Source organism: Prionailurus viverrinus, chromosome B3, assembly GCF_022837055.1.
Source record: "Prionailurus viverrinus isolate Anna chromosome B3, UM_Priviv_1.0, whole genome shotgun sequence".
Lineage (NCBI taxonomy): Eukaryota > Metazoa > Chordata > Mammalia > Carnivora > Felidae > Prionailurus > Prionailurus viverrinus.
Window position 1 is genome coordinate 65,427,654 of NC_062566.1, and position 26,963 is coordinate 65,454,616.

Consider the following 26,963-nt stretch of genomic DNA (forward strand, 5'->3'; position numbering starts at 1 on the left):
GAAAAAAGGGAACTTCACTATGTCTATATCCTTTAATTAATAGTGAAATGAATTAAATATATTCTCCTAGATACTCCTTGGATGGCCTTGGGCATCATGTAGTGTGGAAAGGACAAACACCAACTTTTTGCCTCCAAGTTTTGTACTTTTCTATGTTTATTGGCCTTTTAATTTTTCTTCCTTTATGAACTGTCAATTCATTCTATTTTTTGTTTTCTACTAGTTCGGCTTATTTGACTTACCAGAGTAGAGGAAGGTATCTGTAATAATTAATTTATATGCTATTATTAAAAATGTATTTTATTTTCATGTTTTTCATATTTAACATATTTTAAATCTAAGAAAATTATATTCAGGGCCTTAGTTTGAATGTAATAATCTTACATTCCAATTCTATTTGGAATTGGAATTTTTCTATTTTTCCAATTTACTGCACTCTGACCAGTCTTTGGGTTGGTTTCCTATTGTTTCTCGGGGAAGGAAAGTGTTTGTGCCCACACCTCTCTATCTCCATCTCCCTGCCTTCTGTTCTAATCTGTTTGTACCCCAAGTGTTCACATCCTTCTCCATTATTCTGAGTCTTTCATATTTATTCATGCTTGGTGCTCTCAATTGTTGTTTGGACCTTTGAACACACACAGAGACTTTGTTGACAAAATGTTAAGATTTCTAAGTTCTACAACTGTTTTCCTGAAAGTTTTGGGGTTTTTTCCCATTTAAAAAACATAAAATACATTTTTCCTTTCATTAGAGATTTCCCTGGGTTATATAATAAAAAAGCTAAAAAGGATGTAATAAATAAACTAGTAGCTCTTTATTTTGTATAAGAAAATCCTACACCTCTTTCCTCCCTCCCTGAAAATCCTATGAGACCGTTCCCTTGGACTGATGACTTCAGGCTGAAAATCCCAGAACTTTAATGCATCATTTGGTCACCACCTTGTGCTATAGCTAAATTAGGAGCCTTTCTCCAAATAGCAGAGGTTTGTTTAGCTTCTTGTCCTAGGGAGGGTGAGTGGAAGGATATGGGCAATGCTTATGCACGGGAGGAAATTCAGTGTGTGGAACTCCTCTGATTCCCTGAGCCTGACCTTCTGAGGTCTTTTGACAGATTAGGTAGGTGGTGGTGGTGAAGAGGGGCGGAGGGGTTGGTGGACCACACTCTATAAGAAGACTGTCCTTCACAGGTTCCTATGCTTCCAGAGACGAAGGGTATATGAAAATGAGCAGAAGCAGGAATTGTACAGGAGGGAAGAGCTGGGGCAACTGTATAGAGAAAGGTATGGGAAAGAAAGTGAAATAGATTTTTCCAGCTTTATTGAGAAATAATTGATATACATCACTATATAAATTTAAGATGTAGAATATGATGGGTTGGATTATGTATATTGTGAAATGACAAACACGGTCGATTTAGTTAATATCCATCTTTTCATAGGTTAAATAAAAAAAAAATTTTCCTTTTGATGAGAACTCATAGGATTAACTCCCTTAGCAATTTTCTTGTAGATCATAGAGCAGTGTTAACTATAGTCATAATGTTGTACTGAAGTTGCTTTTTAATGGGAATCCAGATTTGAGAACGAAGATATGGGAGAAAGAGTAAAGTATAGAGTTATCACAGGCTTACAATTACTGTACCTGCCTTCACGATCTCTGATCTGTATTGTGTTTTCTCCAGTTGTCAGCTCATCTGTGGCTTCGCTTGCTGCATTGCCCAGTATGTGATTTGGTCAAACAATTTCAATGTGACCTCAGGCCTCCAAGGATCTCTTTCTTTCTCTGTCTCTTTTTTTCAAGGGAATGCATTTAGTTTGTTGTCAAGTTGGTAATTTTAATTCCAGTTCAAGTGTGCAATATCATGTTTCAGCAGTTCTGTACATTGCTCAGTGCTCATCATGATAAGTGTATGCTTAATCCCCTTCACCCAATTCACCCATCCCCTCACCACCTCCTCTCTGGTAACCGCCAGTTCTCTGTTGTTAAGAGTCAAAAAGATATATGCACTCCTGTGTTTATTGCAGCATTATTTACAATAGCCAAGTTATGGAAACAAAGTGTCTATCTATATCTGAATGGATAAAGAAGATGTGGTAAATACATACACAATGGAATATTATTCAGCCATAAAAAGAATGAAACCTTGCCATTTGCAACAACATGGATGGATTGAGAGAGTATAATGCTAAGCAAAATAAGAGAAAGACAAGTGCCACATGATCTCGCTTATATGTACAATTTAGGAAGCAAAAATAATGAACAAAGGATCTCTGACTGTTTTGATACCCCATTCTCCTTATTGTGCTAAATAAATACGCTGCTCTAAAATTCTGGGTGTCAGTTCGTGAACATTTCTGAATGGGGTCACAAAAAGATTTCCTCTGGCTTTTGTCTAAGTTTGTGATAGCCAGCTTCATCCAGATCCTCAGAGTTGTTTGGAACCTCTTTATCTCATTACTGTAGATTTCTGTCACTCTACACGTTTTCTGCACATAGCATATTGCCTTATCTCCCCATTCCCCCCTTCCCAAACCTCTTCCCCTAGATGATTGACATTGTTTGTCAGTTCCTATTTGACTTTCTCCACTTTGGCACCATTGGTTATCTCCCTAAAATCATGATTTTCTCTGTTTTGATTTTCTCTACTCTCTTGAATGGCACCAGTGATAGCTCAGCCCTAATTCTAGAGCTTTTACTTAGTCTTCTCATTTTGATCACTGGTTAGCATATGAAAGTGAGCCGTTCCTTAATTCTTTGACTTTCCTTTCTCCCTGAGTCTTGTATATAGAAGCAGGGCTTTTAAAAGGCAGATAATATATAAAAACAGTAGTACTAGTAATATAATAATGATGATGACAAATACTATATATTCTTTTTTTGGCCATGCATGTGTCCTCCATTAGCTTTCTTTTATCTGTTCATATGTTATCCTTTAAGCAAATATTTCTTTCTCATGACTTCAAAGTTTGAATGGTTTCTACGTTTCTGTCTCTAGCTGGGATATTTCTTGTCTGTCAATCACCATGACTTTTTACGAATAAATGGGCCAGACTTTGGAGAATCTTTGACTACCTCCAAAACTTTGGTGGATTTTGGTTTTCCCCCCCCATTCTGGTCAGCAACCAGCTTTCTCCCTTCCCTTAAACTTGTACACTAATATGTAGGTTTAAATCTTGTCTCTGTAGCTATAAAACCTTGGGTAAGTTAATTTATATATGTATTAAATGTTTATGTGGGTGGGATAGAATATTTTTCTGAATAAAATGGAATTCTTTCCACATTTATTGAAATATAATGAGGTATAACCTTGTGCCAGTTTAAGGTGTACTTTTTTTTTGTATTCTTGGTTAAAATTTATAGGAGGTATCATTGTTTTAGACCATGAGCAAACATCCATATTTTCTTGATGTAGTCAAGACAGCACTGGATTTGGAATCAGAAGACCTGGTATTTGATTTCAAACTAAGTAACTATGTTTTTAGGTAAGTTACTTTTTTGAATTTGAGATTTTTCATCTATAAATGAAAATAATTCTATCAGATATATCCACCCCTGCAGATAATTACAAGCATCAAATGTGTGAAAGTACTTAGTAAATATGCGCCATGAAAATAATGTATACTTTCCAGCTCTAAGATTGCATCGTTAAATATTTTAGAAACTTTTAAAATATGGTGAAAAGAATCATTATTTTTTTTCTGACTTTAACAATGGCATGGAAGATGACTACTAATTATATCGTGAAGCTTGGAAAATAGAAACTGTAAATTTCCTGATATGTTGGCTGTTACTGGAAACTGCCACCTCACGCCCGGTCTTCCTTTTCCTTTTACGTGCTGCTTCTTGTTTTCTAAAACTTCATAAAGTTAAACCATGAACCATTATAAGAGTTGAGATGAAGCTTGCCTATTCCCAAGTAGAGATTTATAGCAAGAATACCAGGCATCCTTTTGGGAGTGATTGGGAACTATGTTAATGCTTAATTTTGAATGTGAAGAGTTCCTTTATGCATGCTGGACTTCATGGAAAAACATGGTAGATGAGAAAAACAGACTGAAAAATGATGGACTTGAGAAAATGGTTGTACTTCAGAGAAGTGTTATTAACTAAATAATCAGGATATCCTTGCTACTTATTTTGTATTTTAGGAAACACAAGAACCAGAAGAAATGGTCCTTTTCCTCTTCAAACTTACAGTATATTTGAGGAGAGAAAATCTGTAATTGAAACCATGAGAGGGCACCGTGGGTAGCTCAGTGGGTTGAGAGTCTCATTTTGGCTCGGGTCATTTTCTCACAGTTGGTGAGTTCGAGCCCCACATTGGGCTGCTGGCTCTGAGCCCACTTTGGATCCTCTGTCCCCCCTCTTTCTCTGTCCCTCCCTTGCTGGTGCTCTCTGTCTCAAAAAGAAATAAAATGTTAAAGAAATTGAAACCATTGAGGAATTATGATTAGTAGCAAAGGATTTGCTCTAATAAGAGAGCAGTTATTATCTCTTCTCAAAAGGCCTTCCTTTCCCCTCTTAGCTTATTAAACTCCTACTGGTTTTTCAAAACTGACAACGCTTTCTCCTTTGTAAAGATGTCTCTGAATTTCACAGACTCTTAGGTGTCCTTCTTGGCCAAAAGTAGACATCTGGAATGTCTCCTATGATGCTATATATTGTGGTTTATTTTTAATGTGGTTAATTATTATTTTTCCATTAAAGTTTAAATTTCCTGACTTCTAGGAATAAGAGAGAAAAGATGTTTGTATAAAGTGTAGTTACTAGGAAAATTTTCATAGAGGAAATGGGATTTTGATTTACCTTTAAGGTATGGGTAAGGTTTGGAAGTGTTCTATATTGTACTACCCTATACTTAAAGAGTAGCCATAGGAGGCTTTGGGCACTTGAAATGTGGCTAGTGCAACCAAGGAAATAGATTTTTAATTTCACTTAATAACCATATGGAAGGAGTGGCTGCTGTTTTGGACTAAGTAGATCTAGGTTTGGCATACCTCTTGTCACTTTATCATTTTTCTAGCATATGGAATCTGAAGTCATTTGTAGACTAGAAAACCTGGATTCTCTGTAACTAGTTGTTTTTTCCTCCCTGGACTACTGTTTTCTCCTTTGTAAATTATTAGCTTGGACTAGGGAATCATGAATGAGTTAGTGGGATAATAATATTTAATGTTTATTTTTGGGAAAGAGAGAGACAAGAGTGTGAGAGAGGGAGGGGCAGAAAGAGAGGGAGACACGGAATCCAGCACCGAGTTCGAATTCATACCCTGCGAGACCATGACCTGAGCTGTGGACGCTTAACTGACTGAGCCACCCAGACGCGTCTGTGGGGTATTTTTATGACTGATTTCACTCATCATGTACAACTGAGGTGTGCACATGTGTGCATATATAAATACACATATTAAAGGACAAGGGGCACCTGGGTGGCTCAGTCAGTTGGGCATCCTACTTTGGCTCAGGTCGTGATCTCATGGCTTGTGACTTCGAGCCCCACATTGGGCTCTGTGCTGACAGCTCGGAGCCTAGAGCCTGCTTCAGATTCTGTGTGTCCCTCTCTCTCTGCCCCTCCCCCACTCATCCTCTGTCTCTCTCCTTCAAAAATAAGTAAAGATTAAAAAAATTTTTTAAATAAAAGGAAAAGCTTTGGAATCCATTTTTTTTCTACTGCTAGGTTTTTCTTGCTCTTTCCTTTTGGTTCCAGGTATGAGGGTTTTTGTGCATTCACGTATCTTTATTTTACCAGTCCTTACTGTTTATTCTGCAACCTACCTCTTTTTTTTCAGATCACCTCCCTTTTTAGCAGCAAATCTAAGTATTATGGGAACCAGAGGGCTGGAGATGCACAGTTGGACACACAGGCAAGAGAATATATCTCCTACATGGCAACATTTTAGTCTGAAAAAAATGGGTAACAATTAGAGAGATTCATGTAGTCATGCAAAATTAGGGGCAGGGAACTGTCAGACTTGGCATTGGATCTCAGACAATGGAGAGAATTGAAATGGAAGACATGAGATAAGAAAAATAAAAGGCCTAAGGTTGATGGAAGAACGGGAGAGAGTTATAGTTATGTGGTAACTGTGACATTAGTGGGCATATCTTCATCCAAATTCCCAAAGCTTAGGGCTCCAATAGCTATAACCAAGGTTCACAAACTTCAGAGATTATAAAGACTCTGGACAGATAAATGGCATTGGCTTCCTTAACTTCCCATAAAACCCCATTCTCCTTGCACATCTTGGGCGAGTCCTGCTACCATTTTTCTAGGTACTTATACTTTCTGGGTTTCATGCAAGTACTCTGTGCCATCAACATCTATTCTGCCCTTGGTCCTGGCATACACCCAAGTCACCTCTATATCCTAAGTCAGGTTTCCTTAGCTCGCCACTAGCCTGTGGGCTTAGTGTGAATTGCAAAAGTGATTGTAGGTACTGGTATAAGACCTACTACAAGAGACATAATATGTGTCTGAGATGAGTTAGGGTAAGAAATAAGACGACTTGAATGACTGAGGAATTGTTGTATGAACAGTTAAAATAGTACCAGTGAGGGGTGCCTGGGTGGCTCAGTCAATTAAGCATCCGAGTTTGGCTTAAGTCATGATCTCAAGGTTGGTGGGTTCAAACCCTGCATCAGGTTGTTTGCTGGCACCATGGAGCCTGCTTGTGATTCTCTGTCTCTTTCTCCCTCTCTTACCCCTCCCCCCCGTCCCTCCTTCTCTGTCTCTCTCTCTCTTTTCATCTCTCTCTGCTCTCCCCCTCTGGTGCTGTCTCTGTCTCTCTCAGTATAAATGCATAAACTTAAAATACTAAAAAAAAAGCAATAGCAGTGAATTCTGGCAAATGCAATCTTTACCTCTTCTTTCTTTTTCTGTTTGTGTTGCATTGCACCACCTTGCCTGCCCCTCCCGATCCTTGCTATATACATCTATGTTTTCATATTTGCTTCATTTTCTTGTTTATAGATCCATAGTCCTGGCAGCCATGGTGTTAGGAATATTTCACGTGGAAGTGACTCAACTGCTTTAGGTGACCCCAGGTAAAATGCATATTTAATAATGACCCTGAGAAGGAATTGAGGGGATACCTTGTTTTCACAATGTGAATAGCCTTGATTGATTAATCATTTTAATGTAGAACTTTATTAACATTCTCATTTTAGTTTCTTGTTATTTTCTTTTGTCTGGAAACATTCTAGCGGATAAATCAATGGATAGAGCAAATCACTCTGTGGTGTCAGAGTTTGTGTTCCTGGGACTCACCGATTCCTGGGAGATCCAACTTCTCCTCTTTGTGTTCTCCTCTATGGTTTATGTGGCAAGCATGATGGGAAACTCCCTCATCATGCTCACTGTGATTTCTGACCCTCACTTACACTCCCCCATGTACTTTCTGTTGGTCAACCTGTCCTTCATTGACCTGGGAATTTCTTCTGTCATTTCTCCGAAGATGATTTATGACCTTTTCAGAAAGCGTAAGGTCATCTCCTTTGGTGGCTGCATCGCTCAAATCTTCTTCATCCATGTCATTGGTGGCGTGGAGATGGTGCTGCTCATCGCCATGGCCTTTGACAGATATGTTGCCATATGCAAGCCTCTGCACTATTTGACTATTATGAACCGAAAAATGTGTATTTTGCTTACAGTTGCTGCCTGGGTAATTGGCTTGACCCACTCTGTGATTCAACTGGTTTTTGTAATAACACTGCCATTCTGTGGCCCTAATGTGTTAGACAGCTTTTATTGTGACTTTCCTCGGTTCATCAGACTTGCCTGCACAGACACCTACCGTCTAGAGTTCATGGTCATAGCCAACAGTGGGTTCATATCTCTGGGATCATTCTTCATATTGATTGTCTCCTACATTTCTATCCTGATCACTGTTCGGAAACACTCTTCAGCAGGCACATCTAAGGCCCTCTCCACTTTGTCAACTCATGTCATGGTGGTGATTCTGTTCTTTGGCCCTTGCATCTTCGTTTATATCTGGCCTCACCCCACCTCACACCTGGACAAATATCTTGTTGTCTTTGATGCAGTTCTCACTCCTTTTTTTAACTCAGTCATCTATACATTCAGGAACAAAGAGATGAAAGTGGCAATGAGGAAAATGTGTAGTCGGTTTATTATTTATAGAAGGATTTCTTAAATGACACAAGTATTACAAAAATTCCTAACTGACTTGAAGTAACATTACATATCTATAGTTTGAATACCAGATTCCAAGTACCTTACTACCATTGAGTTGTCCCAGATTAACAAGGGTCTTAAAAAATCTTAACTGAGAGATTGTGTTGCTGCCTACGGTTGGTTGAAGGAAGCATGTGGTGTGAAAAACAGTAGCTCCCAGAGAAGGACAATTGCTTGTCTCTCGGGAGACATTACCTTGATGAATTTACTGTGGTCTAGAATTCAAAATTGTGTCTCTTCAGTGTCTGAGTGCGGTATGTAAGGGGATGCTGATTGACACAAAATAAATTGATACTAGATAGAAATATATACGTATATCAAGATGTCAATTGATTAACTTGCTGTGAAAGATCAGCAAGTGGTCTGAACTTTCATGTAAGCCTAATTGATTAATTCAGTGAAGGGAAATTTATGAGAAGTCAAGTGATGTAAGGACATTAATGAGGAGGGAACCGGAGTAAGAGGAGTCAGCAGGACACTCAAATAATCACATGAGATTTTGATGCCTTTGAGGATAGGCCTGCCATCAGAAGTGGAAAAGTAATGGATCCTTAGGCCAGGCCACCTTTCTGTCTGGACAGAGCTGGTTGGTCTCACAAGATTTACCTTTTGACTTTTGTTTGTATTCTGTTTCAGACTCTCTAACTCCTATGTTCTTTAAGATTCGTTCTCATTTTTTTTGTAACTAGCCTGGTTCTTCCTTTTCTTTCTTATGAAATAATACTATTCCCATTGCATTTACAGGATTTGAGGCATTGCAAGCTGAGTTTTAGTTTGGGAGGTGTTTTTTTATATGAATGTATTATATTCTAGAGGAATAAGGGATTTGCATACATGGATTTAGAAATTTCCATTCATATCCATTTTAACAAAGAAGAACCAAGGCTCATTCTCAGAGATGTAGTACAAATAACTCTGAACCTTATGTATCCTTACACATAGTCCTTAACCAGTTAATCAGTATTCCTATTGTCTTGTAAGTGGTCCTTATTAATGAAATTACAATGTCACTTGCTAATTTATTTGTGTTTTCTTTCGATTTCCATTGCTCTTTTTATCATTCATTCATTATTTTTGACACCCCTGATGGATACTTGGAAAACAGTTTAGTAGCTAGCACTTATACTCTGTCTGCTAAGATTTGTTTGGAAGTAGTGTTTTTAAAGCGGAGATTCCAGGTTTCTCTTTTACTGATTAAATAAGGTTCAGTAGGCTAGCAGGCTACCAGATTCCTCTCTGATTTAAAAAAATTTCTACGCCTCCCAATCTTTTGTCTTTCTGCTCTTCTATCAGGTCTGTATGTATGATAAGGCAGATGCACCAACTGCATAGTACCTGAAGATTTTCTGTATCACTTAATTTTAAAGGTCATTCTTTGTACTCTGAAGAAATAACTACTTTTAGTGGACATCTAGTGTGTTATTTGCTCGAAACAGCAACCTGCTTCTCCTGGTAAATGTAGCTTTGTCTTGCCGTAACCATGTCATATGACTGGAAGGTGACATGTAAATCCTACCTCTCTGACTACTTCTGTTTGCTTAAAGGATGCTTCTGAACCAAGTCTTGATGACACATCTCTTAGCCATAGTTGAAGGCTTCAGGTGTGAGCCTCTGACCAAGATGGGCCAAATCTGAGCTTTTCCTCAGGATGGTAGACCCAAGAACAGAGAGAAAATAAGCTCATCCCTTTTTGAGCTGTGATATGGAGAAACTGCTGGCCATCATACTTCCTGCTGTCAAAAAAGTCTGGGATACTGAAAAAACGTATGTGGAAAAAGACGTAGGATTTACAGATAGAAGCTTGGCAGTAGCCAGTTTCTTGGTTCCAACAGTCTTTGGCATTCAGCTTCATTCTTGCCCACCAATGAATTTGGTGACCAGCTGAGCTAATAAATGGGCGAATACATTAACCTTCTTGCTTAAGTTTGTTTGAGGTGTGGTTTTGTCCTGTATAATCGAAAGTGTATTGATAAATATATTTCTGGTTCTAAGAAGAGTGTATTTTCCATGGTTTCTGATGTGAATTCCTCCATGTTTTATTACTTAAGAAAGTACTATTTTTTCTAATACAATTTTTTTCTTCTAATAAAAAGAAAAGCTTCCTTTGAATTAGAGATGAGGTAGAAATCACCCATAAAATCACTATGTGGAGATAATTAGTGGCAATATTTTGATATGGTAATTTGTAGTGTTTTTCTCTGCCTAAATAAAAATAAATATTTATAAAAGGGACATTTAATGGTCTCTGCATTTTATCCTGCCTGCCTTTTTGATGAATATTACATTCAGAGAAGTTTTTCACATTATCAAATGTTGCAGTACAAAATAATTTTAAATACATACATACTACTGCATTATATGAGAATCATAATTAGATTTGTTATTCCTCTCTTATTGACCAATTAGATTATCTTTAATTTTGTGCTCTGCTTGAAAATCTTATATATGTTATCTGTATCTCAGATTACTTCCTTTAGAGGTTGATAAATTCGGAATCAATAGGGGATCATAATCATTTAAATTCTTTATTCACATTTTAATTACAACCAAAAGATTTTTACCTGCTAAAAAGTATATCCAGTTAAAATTTTTTTAAATGTTTGTTTGTTTGTTTTGTGTGTGCGTGTGTGTGTTTAATATGAAATTTATTGTCAAATGGTTTCCATACAACACCCAGTGCTCATCCCAACAGGTGCCCTCCTAATTACCCATCACCCACAATGTCCTCCCTCCCACCCTCCATCAACCCTCAGTTTGTTCTTAGTTTTTAAGAGTCTCTTAGGGTTTGGCTCCCTCCCTCCCTCACTTTTTTTTTTTTTGTTTTCCTCCTTCCCCTCTCCCATGGTCTTCTGTTAAGTTTCTCAGGATCCACATAAGAGTGAAAACATATGGTATCTGTAACACTCTACAGTTCCATCCATGTTGCTACAAAAGGCCATATTTCATTCTTTCTCAGTGCCACGTGGTATTCCATTGTGTATGTAAACCACAATTTCTTTATCCATTCATCAGTTGATGGACATTTAGGCTTTTTCCATAATTTGGGTATTGTTGAAAGTGCTGCTATAAACATTGGGGTACAAGTGCCCCTTGCGTCAGCACTCCTGTATCCCTTGGGTAAATTCCTAGCAGTGCTACTGCCGGGTCATAGGGTAGGTCTATTTTTAATTTTTTGAGGAACCTCCACACTGTTGTCCAGAGCGGCTGCACCAGTTTGCATTCCCACCAACAGTGCAAGAGGGTTCCCGTTTCTCCACATCCTCTCCAGCATCCATAGTCTCCTGATTTGTTCATTTTAGCCACTCTGACTGGTGTGAGTTGGTATCTGAGTATAGTTTTGATTTGTATTTCTCTGATGAGGAGCGACATTGAGCATCTTTTCATGTGCCTGTTGGACATCCGGATGTCTTCTTTAGAGAAGTGTCTATTCATGTTTTCTGCTCATTTCTTCACTGGATTATTTGTTTTTTGAGTGTGGAGTTAGGTGAGCTCTTTATAGATTTTGGTTACTAGCCCTTTGTCCAATATGTCATTGGCAAATATCTTTTCCCATTCCGTTGGTTGCCTTTTAGTTTTGTTGATTGTTTCCTTTGCTGTGCAGAAGCGTTTTATCTTCATGAAGTCCCAATAGTTCATTTTTGCTTTTAATTCCCTTGACTTTGGAGATGTGTCAAGTAAGAAATTGCTGCGGCTGAGGTCAGAGAGGTGTTTTCCTGCTTTCTCATCTAGGGTTTTTTTAAAAAAAATTTTTTTTCAACGTTTATTTATTTTTGGGACAGAGAGAGACAGAGCATGAACGGGGGAGGGGCAGAGAGAGAGGGAGACACAGAATCGGAAACAGGCTCCAGGCTCTGAGCCATCAGCCCAGAGCCCGACGCAGGGCTCGAACTCACGGACAGTGAGATTGTGACCTGGCTGAAGTCGAACGCTTAACCGACTGCACCACCCAGGCGCCCCTCATCTAGGGTTTTGATGGTTTCCTGTCTCACATTTAGGTCCTTTATCCATTTTGAGTTTATTACTATGAATGGTGTCAGAAACTTTCCTCATTTCATTCTTCTGCATGTTGCTGTCCAGTTCTCCCAGCACCCTTTGTTAAAGAGACTGTCTTTTTTCCATTGGGTATTGTCTCCTGCTTTGTCAAAGATGGTTGGCCATATGTTTGTGGGTCCAATTCTGGAGTCTGTATTCTATTCCGTTGGTCTATGTGTGAGTTTGTGCCAATACCATGCTGTCTTAATGATGACGGCTTTGTAGTAGAGGCTAAAGTCTGGGTATGTGATGGCTCCCACTTTGGTCTTCTTCAATATTATTTGGGCTATTTGGGGTCTTTTGTGGTTCCATGCAAATTTTAGGATTGCTTGTTCTAGCTTGAGAAGAATGCTGATGCAATTTTGATTGGGATTGCATTGAATGTGTAGATGGCTTTGGGTAGTATTGACATGTTAACAATATTTCGTCTTCCAATCCATGAGCACGGACTGTTTTTCCATTTCTTTATATCTTCTTCAATTTCCTTCATAAACTTTCTATAGTTTTCAGCATACAGATCTTTTACTGGTTTGGTTAGATTTATTCCTAGGTATTTTATGCTTCTTGGTCCAATTGTGAATGGGATCAGTTTCTTTATTTGTCTTTCTGTTGCTTCATTATTAGTGTATAAAAATGCAACTGATATCTGTACATTGATTTTGTATCCTGCAACTTTGCTGAATTCATGTATCAGTTCTAGCAGACTTTTGGTGGAGTCTATCGGGTGTTCCATGTATAATATGTCATCTGCAAAAAGTGAAAGCTTGACTTCATCTTTGCCAGTTTTTTTTTTTTTTCAACGTTTATTTATTTTTGGGACAGAGAGAGAGCATGAACGGGCGAGGGGCAGAGAGAGAGGGAGACACAGAATCGGAAACAGGCTCCAGGCTCCGAGCCATCAGCCCAGAGCCCGACGCGGGGCTCGAACTCACGGACCGCGAGATCGTGACCTGGCTGAAGTCGGACGCTTAACCGACTGCGCCACCCAGGCGCCCCTATCTTTGCCAGTTTTGATGCCTTTGATTTCCTTTTGTTGTCTGATGGCTGATGCTAGAACTTCTAACACTATGTTAGACAACAGGGGTGAGAGTGCACATCCCTGTCATGTTCCTGATATCAGGGGGAAAGCTCTCAGTTTTTCCGCATTGAGGTTGATATTAGCTGTGGGCTTTTCATAAATGGCTTTAAGATGTTTAGGTATGTTCTGTCTATCCCGACTTTCTTGAGGGTTTTTATTAAGAAAGGATGCTGAATTTTGTCAAATGCTTTTTCTGCATCGATTGAGAGGATCATATGGTTCTTATCTTTTCTTTTATTAATGTGATGTATCACATTGATTGATTTGCGAATGTTGAACCAGCCCTGCAGCCAGGAATGAATCCCACTTGATCATGGTGAATAATTCTTTTTATATGCTGTTGAATTCGATTTGCTAGTATCTTAGTGAGAATTTTTGCATCCATATTCATCAGGGATATTGCCCGTAGTTCTCTTTTTTGCTGGGTCTCTGTTTGGTTTAGGAATCAAAGTAATGCTGGCTTCATAGAATGAGTCTGGAAGTTTCCTTCCCTTTCTATTTTTTGGAACAGCTTGAGAAGGATAGGTATTATCTCTGCTTCAAATGTCCAGTAGACTTCCCCAGGGAAGCCATCTGGTCCTGGACTCTTATTTGTTGGGAGATTTTTGATAACCGATTCAATTTCTTTGCTGCTTATGGGTCTTTTTAAATTTTCTATTTCTTCCTGTTTGAGTTTTGGAAGTGTGTGGGTGCTTAGGAAATTGTCCTTTTCTTCCAGATTGTCCAGTTTGTTGGCATATAATTTTTCATAGTATTCCATGATAATTGCTTGTATTTCTGATGGATTGGTTGTAAGAATTCCATTTTCATTCATGATTTTATCTATTTGGGTCCTCTGCCTTTTCTTTTTGAGAAGCCTGCCTGGAGGTTGATCAATTTTGTTTATTTTTTCAAAAAACAAACTCTTGGTTTCATTGATCTGCTCTGCAGTTTTTTTAGATTCTATATTGTTTATTTCTGCTCTGATCTTTATTATTTCTCTTCTTCTGCTGGGTTGGGGTGTCTTTGCTGCGCTGTTTCTATTTCCTTTAGGTGTGCTGTTAGATTTTGTATTTGGGATTTTTCCTGTTTCTTGAGATAGGCCTGGATTGCAATGTATTTTCCTCTCAGGACTGCCTTGGCTGCATCCCAAAGCGTTTGGATTGTTGTATTTTCATTTTCATTTGTTTCCATATATTATTAAATTTCGTCTCTAATTGCCTGGTTGACCCATTCATTCTTTTGTAAGATGTTTTTTTAATTAAAAAAAATTTTTTTTTCAACGTTTATTTATTTTTGGGACAGAGAGAGACAGAGCATGAACGGGGTAGGGGCAGAGAGAGAGGGAGACACAGAATCGGAAACAGGCTCCAGGCTCTGAGCCATCAGCCCAGAGCCTGACGCGGGGCTCAAACTCACGGACCGCAAGATCGTGACCTGGCTGAAGTCGGACGCTTTAACCAACTGCGCCACCAGGCGCCCCAGTAAGATGTTTTCTAACCTCCATGCTTTTGGAGGTTTTCCAGACTTTTTCCTGTGGTTGATTTCAAGCTTCATAGCATTGTGTTCTGAAAGTATGCATGGTATGATCTCAATTCTTGTATACTTATGAAGGGCTGTTTTGTGACCCAGTATATGATCTATCTTGGAGAATGTTCCATGGGCACTTGAGAAGAAAGTATATTCTGTTGCCTTGGGATGCAGAGTTCTAAATATATCTGTCAAGTCCATCTGATCCAATGTCTCATTCAGGGCCCTTGTTTCTTTATTGACCGTGTGTCTAGATGATCTATCCATTGTTGTAAGTGGGGTGTTAAAGTCCCCTGCAATTAGCACATTCTTATCAATAAGGTTGCTTATGTCTGTGAGTAATTGATTTATATATTTGGGGGCTCCCATATTCGTCGCATAGACATTTTTAATTGTTAGCTCTTCCTGATGGATAGTCCCTGTAAATATTATATAATGCCCTTCTTCATCTCTTGTTATAGCCTTTAATTTGAAGTCTAGTTTGTCTGATATAAGTGTGGCTACTCCAGCTTTCTTTTGACTCCCAGTAGCATGATAAATAGTTCTCCATCCCCTCACTTTCAATCTGAAGGTGTCCTCAGGTCTAAAATGAGTCTCTTGTGGATTGTAAATAGATGGGTCTTGTTTATTTTTGCATTCTGATACCCTATGTCTTTTGGTTGGCACATTTAGTCCATTTACGTTCATTGTTTTTATAGAAAGATAAGGGTTTAGAGTCATTGTGATGTCTGTAGGTTTCATGCTTGCTTAGAGTTCTCAGCTATTATTTCTTCAAGTACACCTTCAGCACCTTTCCCTCTCTCTTCCTCCTCTGGAATACCAATTATGTGTAGATTATGTCTCTATAGTGCATCACTTAATTTTCTAAATTTCCCCTATACTCCTGGATTTTTTTATCTCTCTTTTTCTCAGCTTCCTCATTTTTCATAATTTTATCTTCTAGTTCCCCTATTGTCTCCTCTGCCTCTTCAATGTGAGCCATGGTCATCTCCATTTAATTTTGCAGCTCATTTATAGCATTTAGCCTCTCCTGGCAGTTCCTTAGTCCCTAGATCTCTGTAGCAAGAGATACTCTGCTGGTCTTTATACTGTTTTTAAGCCCAGCGATTAATTTTATGACTATTATTCTAAATTCAGTTTCCGTTATATTGTTTAAATCCTTTATGATCAGTTCGTTAGCTGTCATTATTCCTGGAGATTCTTTTGTGGGGAATTCTTCTGTTTCCTCATTTTGGATAGTCCCTGGAATGGTGAGGACCTGCAGGGCACTTCCCCTGTGCTGTCTTGAATAACTTGCGTTGCTGGGTGGGGTCGTAGTCAGACCTGATGTCTGCCCCCAGCCCACCGCTGGGGCCACAGTCAGACTGGTGTGTGCCTTCTCTTCCCCTCTCCTAGGGGCGGAATTCACTGTGGGGTGATATGGCACATCTAGGCTACTTGCACACTGCCTGCTTGTGGTGCTGGGGATCTGGCGTATTAGCTGGGGTGGATCGGCAAGGTGCACCGGGGCGGGAGGGGCAGGCTCAGCTCGCTTATCCTTCTTTGATCAGCTTTTGGAGGGGCCCTGTGGCACTGGGAGGGAGTCATACCCTCCACCACCGGAGGGATGGATCCGCAGAAGCACAGGGTTGGGTGTTTGCGCGGTGCAAGCAAGTTCCCTGACAGGAACTAGTTCCCTTTGGGATTTTGGCAGGGGGATGAGCTAGGGACATTGCGCTGGTGAGCCCCTTTGTTCCCCACCAAGCTGCGCTCTGTCATCCTGGGCTCAACAACTCTCCCTCGCGTTGTCCTCCAGCCTTCCTGCTCTCTGAGCAGAGCTGTTAACTTATAACCTCCCAGATGTTAAGTCCAGCTTGCTGTGCAAACACACTGTGTGCGGCCCCTCCGCTTTTGCAAGCCAGACTTGTGGGGGGGGGGGCCTCTGCTTGGTCGGTGGGCTGCCCCTCCGCCCTGGCTCCCTCCCGCCAGTCCGTGTAGCGCGCACCGCCTCTCTGCCTTTCCTACCCTCTTCCGTGGGCCTCTCTTCTGCGCTTGATTCTGGAGACTCCATTCTGCTAATCCTGTGGTGGTTTTCTGGGTTATTTAGGCAAGTGTAGGTGGAATCTAAGTGATCAGCAGGACGTGTGAGCCCAGCGTCCTCCTTCGCCGCCGTCTTCTTCCATTTTGCTAGCTTATATGTAAATCATAATCACTAGTGGTAGTTTATTCGCCTTTAGAGTTGACCTCTAAAAGAATTCTAACAGGCATGGTTTTTAGTCTCAAAAATTGCATTGCTTTTCTCCTGGTATATCTTTGGTGAACTCATAGATAATTATACATTTTATCATCCTTTCTCAAAGGAAATTCTATCTTAATGGTCTCCAGATCCTTTATTCATTGAATGGGTTTGGGTCAATCTCTGAGTTTGGTATCACTGGGACTATCAAGACGCTTTCACATGCAATTGCTCTGCCCTTTAGAAATGGAGGTTACGATGGCAATCCCTAATTCTCTGCATAGCTTATGAGGAGATACTTTGGTTGATTTGTATTTTAACCCTGGGGAGTAGTTATTGGTGGAAATCAGAGTGAGACCAACTGGAGGCGTTACAAATAACGTCCTGTAGGCTGACTTAGAGCCAAGCCCTGAAAGCCAGTCACACAAAAGAAAGTTAAAATCCTCCTAGCCTTCTTATAAAATAGCCATATAGGACAATATTTACATGGGAAAAATGACAGGTTTAGTGTAGATTTGGTCTATGTGCCTCTTAATCGTAGCTGACTGTCCACTCTCTTTGTACTAGTGTTCCACGAGTTAAGGATAGATGGTATATGAAAAATAGAAACTGCCCTTGTCCAAGAGAGTTGAGTCTTGGGAGAAAGGAAGGTAGTCTATTTTCATTTGAAGTCAGTGAAAAGGAGACAAAGAATGAAATGAGAAAAAGACTTCCTTCATGTTGATTAACAACATATGGACTGAAGCACGAAGTGACATTAGGATCTTTGCTCAATCTCTATGGTGCCAATTGATTAAGTTAATATGCTTTTCAAATCAGAGATACAGCCAAAGGGAGGACCTCATTAATGAGAATTTGTGGAATAATGTGAATATTCCTAGATTTGGATCCCTAGGCACCTATATTTTTATCTCTTAGTAGTCATTTAATTAAAATGACTGTTTACAACCTGGAAATGTGAGTCTGATGTATTTAATATGACTCTTCTTCAGCTGTTATGTGCTAATATTTTTAGGGCCCTGATTCATCCATTCTGATCAAGGATTTGCAAATACCCTTCTTACCTGTATCCACACCAGATAAAATTTAAAGGAGCATGTAAATTAAAAAGCATTGCAATTAGTTATCTTATAAGGCAAATTTGACTAGTTTCCATTTGAGAATTATCTTCGTATTTTCCACTAAGCCAGAAGATTGGAGATGCTAGGGACCATGGAGTTGCTGTATAAGTGAGAATATGTTCCATGCAAGGAGTTATAGTAGAAAGCCCTTACAAAGGTGCTTGTTTCTGTGATACTTCCCCTAAATAGGACTTTGGAGGAGTTTGAAAAGGTCACAGAGAGCCAAAATTCGTTTGGAACCTCCAGAAGGAATATTGGAAATGATATGGATGTAGATTCCATGAAGATAATCTCTGTCACTTCCAGGATACAGTTGTTGTAGTCCCTGATGATTTTAAGGAGACTTTGTTTTGACTCTACGTGAACTTACCCATCATAGTAAGGACAAGTTTGTCATCATCGTAAATCAACACTGCTAGGGAAATTTTAGAAAAATCACTTAGAGTATCTCTAAGACATGCCTAATTTTCCAATGATATAATCATGGCAAAACTGTCAAGATTAGGCATATGTGGGAGCCAGAGTCTCACAGCCCATTTGAATACATCCAAATTGACTTCATATTATTACTCCCTGCAATGGGGTATGAATATGTTTTATTTTTCTATGTTTGTTTTCAGAACGGTCAACATCCTTGTTAGCGATCTGTGTCTCTGACACTGGGAAAAGTATCCTCAGTTTCCCACTTGGGGAGTCACGATGCTGTCATTAAGACCTATGCAAGACCTTCTCATGTACATGAAAACTCTACTATTAATACCATCTCCCATCTTCTGGCCTAGGAGAAAAGACAAATGGAATTATTTCTTTTCCTTTTCTTTTTTTTTTTTTTTTTTGGCTTTTTAAAAAGTTTTTATTTTAATGCCAGTTACTTAACATACAGTAGTATGTTAGTTTCAGGTGTATACTGTAGTGATTCAACAATTCTGTACATCACCTGGTGCTTGTAAGACAAATGGAATTAATTTAAAATTATTCAAACCTTTCAGAAATATTTCAGCTTCCTTAGCTCATAGTCTATTGATGACTTCGTAACAGGCCAATCTGTGCATCTTAGAAAATCATCTGTTCTTAGACTCCATTCTGTTGCAAGCAGATATGGCCCAATACTACAAGGAACTAATGTACTACATTACTCAGGGGCTTTTTGTTTGTTTTGTTTTAAATTTACATCCAAGTTAGTGCAACAATGGTATGAGGAGTAGATCCCCTAATGCCCCCTACCCATTTAGCCCATTCCCCCTCCCACAACCCTTCCAGTAACCCTGTTTGTTCTCCATATCGAAGAGTCTCTTAGGTTTTGTCCCCCTCCCTGATTTTATATTATTTTTTCTTCCCTTCCCTTATGTTCATCTGTTCTGTGTCTTAAGTCCTCATATGAGTGAGGTCATATGATACTTGTCTTTCTCTGACTGACTAATTTAGCTTAGTGTAATAGCCTCTAGTTCCATCCATGTTGTTGAAATGGCAAGGTTTCGTTCTTTTTGATTGCCGAGTAATACTCCATTGTATATATGTACCACATCTTCTTGATCCATTCATCCATCAATGCACATTTGGGCTCTTTCCATACTTGGGCTATTGTTGATAGTGCTGCTATAAACATTGGGGTGCACGTGTCCCTTGGAAATAGCACACCTGTATCCCTTGGGTAAGTACCTAGTAGTGCAATTGCTGGGTTGTAGGGTATTTCTATATTAATTTTAATTTTTTAAAAATATTTAAAGTTTATTTTTCACAGAGAGAGAGAAAGTGAGAGAGAGAGCATGGATGGGGCAGGGGCAGTTGTATTTTTAATTTTTGGAGGACCTCCATACTGTTTTCCAGAGTGGCTGCACTAGTTTGCATTCCCACCAGCAATACCAAAGAGATCCTCTTTCTCTGCATTCTTGCCAACATCTGTTGTAGCCTGAGTTTTTTTCAAAAAATTTTTAATGTTTATTTTTTGAGAGAGAGAGAGAGAGAGAGACAGAGTGCGAGAAGGGGAGGGGCAGAGAGAGAGGGAGACACAGAACTGTAAGTGGGCTCCAGGCTCCCTGCTCTGCACAGAGATCGACATGGGGCTCGAACTCACACACTGAGATCATGACCTGAATCTGAGGCAGATGCTTAACCGACTGAGCCCCCCAGGCGCCCTGCCTGAGTTTTAATGTTAGCTATTCTGACATGTGTGAGGTGGTAGCTTGTGGTGGTTTTGATTTGTATTTTCCAGATGGTGAGCGATGTGGAACATTTTTTCATGTGTTGGTTGGCCATGTGGATGTCTTCTTTGGAGAAGTGTCTGTTCCTGTCTTTTGCCCATTTTGTCACTAGGTTCTTTGTTTTTTGGGTGTTGAGTTTGATAAGTTCTTTCTAGATTTTGGATACTAACCTTTGACCTGATATGTCGTTTGCAAAATGCTTGACCCATTCTGTCAGTTGCCTTTTAGTTTTGCTGATGGTTTCCTTCATTGTGTAGAAGCTTTGTATTTTGATGAAGTCCTAATAGTTCATTTTTGCTTTTGTTTCCCTTGCCTCCAGAGACATGTTGAGCAAAAGCTGCTGCAGCCACGATCAAAGAGGTTTTTGCCTGCAATCTCCTCAAGGGTTTTTGATGACTTCCTGTCTCACATTGATGTCTTCCATCCATTCTGAATTTATTTTTGTGTCTGGTGTAAGAAAGTGGTCCAGGTTCATTCTTCTGCATGTTGCTGTCCAGTTTTCCCAGCAGCACTTGCTGAAGAGACTGTCTTTGTTCCATTGATATTCTTTCCTGCTTTGTCAAAGATTAGTTTGTGACATTAGTCAACGGCCCTCCGTTTGTGGGTGCATTTCTGGGTTCTCTATTCTGTTCCTTTGATCTGAGTGTCTGTTCTTGTGCCAGTACCATACTGTGTTGATGATTACAGCTTTGTAGTATAGCTTGAAGTGCAGGATTGTGATGCCTCCTGCTTTGGTTTTCTTTCTCAAGATTGCTTTGGCTATTCGGGGTCTTTCTGGTTCTCTGCAAATTTTAGGAGTATTTGTTCTAGCTCTGTGAAGAACACTGGTGTTATTTTGATAGGGATTGCATTGACCATGTAGATTGCTTTGGGTGGCTATGCCATTTTAACAGTATTTGTACTTCCTGTCCAGGAGCATGGAATCTTGTTCTGTTCTTTTGTGTCTTCTTCAATTTCTTTCATAAGCTTTCTATCGTTTTTAGTGTACAGTATTTTCACCTCTTTGGTTAGATGTATTCCTAGGTATTTTGTGGTTTTGGTGCAATTGTAGATGGGATCGATTCCTTGATTTGTCTTGTTGTTGCTTCATTGTTGGTGTATAGGAGTACAACCGATTTGTATGCTTTGATTTTCTATCCTGCCACTTTGCTGAATTCATGAAACAGTTCTAGCAGTTTTTTGGTGGGTACATCACTGGGTTTTATCATCAGCAGGTACTAGCATCTTTTCCTCATCCTTCCAAGGAAATCTTGCATGACCTAACATCTGAAGAACTTCCTAGAGGAATCACTGATTCACTCTTTATGGTGCCATCCCTAAAGTGGAGATTTCTGTAAGTGATCATTAATTGGAAAACATGGCCAGAAAGGTATCATTAACCTCAGCTGAAGTTATAATGGACTCTGATAGCTTTTGAGGCTGAATATGCAAGTCTAAGCATCATTTTAGCCTATGTAACAGTGGACCACACAATAGCTTTAGACTTTGTATTAGGTAGCCAAGTAGGTTATGTTTCTGCTTTTGCCAACACTTTTTGTTGCACTGGATGTAAGCCAGAAAGAACACTTAATGTGTAAACTGAAGAAGATGGTTTATCTGGCTTGCCAAGGTAGGTAATTAGATGCAAAGCTACATTGTTTAGGCTGGAGCTTGGTAATTTACAATTCTGTCTCTGAAGCATTCTGCAGTGTTTCATAATTATTCTGCTCTTGAATTTCTGTGCATTGCCACTGCAAGTAATTTCCAAAGTTTTAAGGGCTGCTGTATAGTCGTATCATACCACATGACCCAACAACCCATCATTCAACAAAAGGAGCATATTGATCGGTTCCTAATTGGACTCCAAGCTATTGTTTCTGTGACATCAATGCCATCTAGAAATTCTGACGGTGATGTAGTCAGGAGTGAGGCTACTTTTTTTCTGACCCTCTGGATTGGCAAAACATAGTCCTCAATCAGCCATGCATGACTGAGAACTAGAACAACCATCTCCACCAATTGTGTAATTGTAACCAGAACATCTTGTGATTCACATTGCACTTCCTTTATTTTTGCCCCAGTCTCTTGCCTCTTGCTTGTATCAACTCTGGCTTTAAAACACAACCAATCTCAAGATTTGCCCAGTTTTTGATAGCCTGTTTTAATAAGTATGAATGAGATCGACCCTTATGCCATCGTCACCTTGTTCCCACTTTCCCTAATTAAGTGCTACTGTTTTAGTAATATCATAGCAGATTTTTTTTTATTGGACAAGGAGATTTCCACAGAAAGTCCTCGAACTTACTAATTAATGATTGAAAACATTTAGGAAATTACTAAGCTGAGAATAGAATTAATATAAATTAATGCTTGTCAAGTGAGTTTTCACATTCATCTCTCTTTAGAAAATAGTAGAAGGATGAGTGGCTATTTCTTTGACTTTCTCAATCAGAAACCACAGTAGCAATCGCCTCAAATCAAGATTCAAATGGGGGCGCCTGGGTGGCTCAGTTGGTTAAAGCTTGGACTCTTCATTTCAGCTCAGGTTATGATCTCCCATTTTGTGGGTTCTAGCCCCATGATGGGCTCCCCACCTCAGTACAGAACCTGCTTGGGATCCTCTCTCTCTCTCTGTCTGCCCCTCCCCTACCTGCAGGCACTCTGCCTGCCTGTCTAAAATAAATAAAAAAACATTTATTTCTTTTACTGATTTATTTCTTTTACTGATGAAGGGGGGGTGGTGGCACTGGGAGAGGCAGAGAGAGAGTCCGAAGCAGGCTCTGCACATGTGGGGCTCAAACCCATGAACTGTGAGATCATGACCAGAGCCAGATCAAGAATTGTTCGCTCAACTGACTGAGCCACCTAGGTCCCACTAAATAAAAAACTTTAAATGATAAAAAAAATTCCGTGGAAGCAGACAGTGTCTCAAACTTGTACCTGTACTTTCATCTTGTTATCTTTATTCGATCTCTAACTGTACAGAATCAACTTGTGTCTGTCTTTGAGACAAGAGTTCTTCCTTTATTGAAATCAGTTGCCCTCAGTGAATTTTTAGCTTTTTTCTAACACAACAAACCTGAATTCCTCAACTTAATGATTTAATGAATAACTCAGTTTGTGATAACACAATTCAACTCTTCTTAAGAACTTTAAAATCTAGTGTACGCAGAATGCACAAATTAGCCTAGAATGACAAAAGGCATCTAGCCTTTTTAAAAAACCAACAAAACTTCTCATTCATGCAAACCTTCTGTTTAGCTGCATTGTTTTCATAGGAGTATCTTTCAAACAAAAGTTAAGGTGTAGTCCTCATCTATAAAGGGATGAATAGAATCAAAACAGAGTATTTTTAAGCTACATTCTTAAAACTTCCCATCAATATCCTTGGCTTTTAACCCACTTCCTTTGCCAGAAGAGGATTTTTGTTGATTTTTCAGGCTAAAACGAGAAAGATTTTATCAGTTAGTTTATGTTTTAAGTCAGTCTTTTCTGGTTAGAGGCCTAAAGATTTATTTGGTAATTTAGTTTTACTCTTTCTTCTCCTTCATGTCGTTATTACTTGTTATGTTTTCTTTTCTTTTTGTGTTTAATTTAATTTCAAGTTAGTTACCATGCAGTGTAGTATTGGTTTCAGGAGTAGAACTCTGTGTTTCATCACCCACATATAACACCCAGTGCTCATCCCACCAAGTGCCCCCCTTAATGCCCATCCCCCCCACCCCCCCTCCAGCAACCCTCAGCTTGTTCTGTGTATTTAAGAATCTTATGGTTTGCCTTCCTCTCTGTTTGTATCTTAATTTTTCTTTCCCTTCCCCTATGTTTATCTGTTGTGTTTCTTAAACTCCACATGTGAGTGAAATCATATTACAGTTGTCTTTTTCTGACTTACTTGACTAAGCGTAATATATTCTAGTTCCGTGTAGGTTGCTGCAAATGGCAAGATTTTATTCTTTTTGGTCACTGATATTCCATTGTGATATATACATAAACACAGCATGTATGTATCACTATGTATAATATCTATGCATATATCCATATCTGTCTGTATATACCATATCTATACCACATCTTCATTATCCATTCATCAGACTTCTCTTTAGTATCTTGTTTTTAGCTTATTTCTGTGTTTTATCGGTATGAGCCTTACCTACTGGCAATATCTCTACTGGTTTTTAATTTTCTATAGTTACGAATGGGAAGAAGTAACCCCCAACTAAGATATTCATTACCTGTAAATTTCTGGGCAAGTGGGAAAGGGAAAGGGGAGAAAATTGTGATTGTAAGCAATTTTTCCTATAGGTGCAACAAGAGCTCCAAAGGCAGGGAATTCAGTTATTTCTTCTAGCAAGAGAAAGAACAAGGGAAAGGAAGGAGAATATAAACATACGTTGGCCATATTTTTATACTTTGTGCTGCGGTTTTTCTGATTAGGGTTCTTGTAATCTCTGCGTATGCACTTTCTTTATGACTGTTTTGTCTTGAAAATTGGCAATTTTATGTATATACATTGTTTTTGAATAATTATATACATGTCTGGAGCAAACTAATGCCACATCAAGAAGTTGTGACTTGACAAATTATAGAGATAGCTCTTCTAGATCACCTCCTTCCCTTACTTCACACACAACTTCTGTTGGTGCAGAAAGAGTGTTGGAGGTGAAGGCACTGAAAACACAGTGACAATGTTCTGTTTACCTCCATTATATCACGGTCAAACAGAGAAACTTGAATCATACTGGGTCAGCCTCAGGACTGAGTTTATTTCATGAAAAACTTACTCAAAGCACATCACCTTGGGACAGCACTCCAAATGTTCTTGCAGACTAGTTTCTCTGCAGGGAGCCAGTTAGATTGGGGCAGTGAATAACCATAGGAGAATTTTTCCTCTCCTTTGACTATCATTTGATTGCACTGCAGGGAAGACTGTTTTTTTGTGTGTGTTTGTTTTTGTTTTGGTGTGTATGTTTTGTTTTCTTTTTTTGTCTGTTTTTAACCTCCAATAGTTGTTGCTCTGGGAAACAGGTAAATACTGACTAATAGGGAAAAATTGAGAATGTCTTGGAAATGGGCAAAGAAATGACTGGGTGCCTTTTCCATGGAATACTGGGCATTAGCTAGGGGATCCTCTGGGATTATGTGGTTCTATAGGAATGTGGGCCTTTGTCTTTGATTATGCTCTTAAATTTTTTTTTTTTAATATTTACTTTTGAGAGAGGCAGAGTATGAGGATGGGAGGGGCAGAGAGAGGGGAGACACAGAATGTGAAGCAGGCTCCAGGCTCCCTCCAAGCTGTGAGCACAGGGCCTGATGCGGGCTGGAACTCATGACCTGGGAGATACTGACCTGAGCCTAAGTCAGGTGCTTATCTGACCTAGACACCCAGGCGCCCCCATTTGAATTGATTTTAAAACCTGTTAGTTTGCTTGGTAATTAATGACTTTGTAAGAATGTCGTGATTTTAGCGTTTTGAAAATTGTATTTTCACTTGTGTATTCTGTCCGACCGGCCCTGCAGACACCTGTGTGTCCTAGACTCCGACGCCTCATCTGCAGCGGAGCACAAACAGCGAGCCCAGCCGCTTAGGGCTCACCTCACCCGCCTACCCGGATGCTGCCAACCCGGTCAACCAAATTCAGAGATTGCTTTCCCACTTGGCATGGATCATAGACTTTTGGCTTGAACGCACTTAACTCCTTTTCTTCCCATTTCCTTTGAACTACTATCTTTCATTTTTCTAGTCTGTTGCCGGATTGGATTTAATAAAATGTTTCCATTCAACACTGCCTGCTGTCTCTTGTTTTTCTTTTTTATTTCAGCACACCAACAAGATACAAATTGAGACTAGTTAGCCTCTAATTAGAGGCACAGGCAAGTTTTTGTTCAAAATGACTATAGTAGTGCCTCCCTGAACAAGTTGGAGTTTTCCTTGAGACATGACTCAGCAAATGCTTGTTAACCTAAGCGAAGGGGCTACAGCTTGTTCATTTTCAACACTCCTGTGATTTTTATTTTGTCTTGTCCCTTATGGTTCAGGGTGGTCATTGCTTGTGATTTTGTTTTGTTCCTTATAAATTACTGTTCCTATTTTCTTTTCTCAGTTTCTAAAACTGCTTTTAGGTACAGAGTCATCTAAAAGTTCCTGAGTGGAAAAATACAGCTTTTCACAACATCATATGACTCTGGATCCTTACCCGGTAATTTCATGAATTTCCTTTTCTGTATCCCATCGATGCTTCCAGCAAATTTACAGGGGAAAAAAACCCAACAAAACAGAGTGTTTCTATCCCGAATTAGAGATTAGCTGCAGAGATGGGAGCTGTCACTGAAGCCCTGAAGAAAGGTTTCTAGCTCTCAGTTTTTGATGTACCTGTGATTCAGTGCTAAGCTGGTTTGCTGTAGTACCCTGTGTTGGAAGTTACTGAGTGACAGATGGCATATTCTGAGAGCAAAGGACTTTGGTATTCGACTTCACTTTACTTAAAGGGTTTACGGCTACAAAGGGAATGGTGAATTTAGAGGCTGAAGTTTTGTGAGTAGCAGGAAAAATCTATGAACCTTACTGGTGACTAATGTACTTATCACAGAAGTATTTAAGTAGTTTTATAGCTTTAGTGAAACGAAATTCTAAGAA

The 26,963-nt window shown here is 39.3% G+C and overlaps 1 protein-coding gene and 1 long non-coding RNA gene across 2 annotated transcripts; both read left to right on the forward strand.

The window, feature by feature from the left end:
* The first annotated feature begins 1,016 nt into the window (after positions 1 to 1,016).
* On the forward strand, positions 1,017 to 26,103 carry LOC125168308 (uncharacterized). The gene is made up of 3 exons (XR_007153070.1): positions 1,017 to 1,116; positions 1,188 to 1,280; positions 25,847 to 26,103. It is a non-coding gene; the product is annotated as an uncharacterized LOC125168308 (long non-coding RNA).
* Positions 7,215 to 8,153, forward strand: LOC125168306 (olfactory receptor 4F3/4F16/4F29-like). The gene has a single exon (XM_047863336.1). The coding sequence runs from the start codon at positions 7,215 to 7,217 to the stop codon at positions 8,151 to 8,153; it is 939 nt and encodes a 312-aa protein (XP_047719292.1).
* Positions 26,104 to 26,963: the final 860 nt, after the last annotated feature.

What these genes read in the sequence shown, in the direction of transcription:
- LOC125168306 (XM_047863336.1), top strand. Translation starts at nt 7,215, where the DNA reads ATGGATAGAGCAAATCACTCTGTGGTGTCAGAGTTTGTGTTCCTGGGA.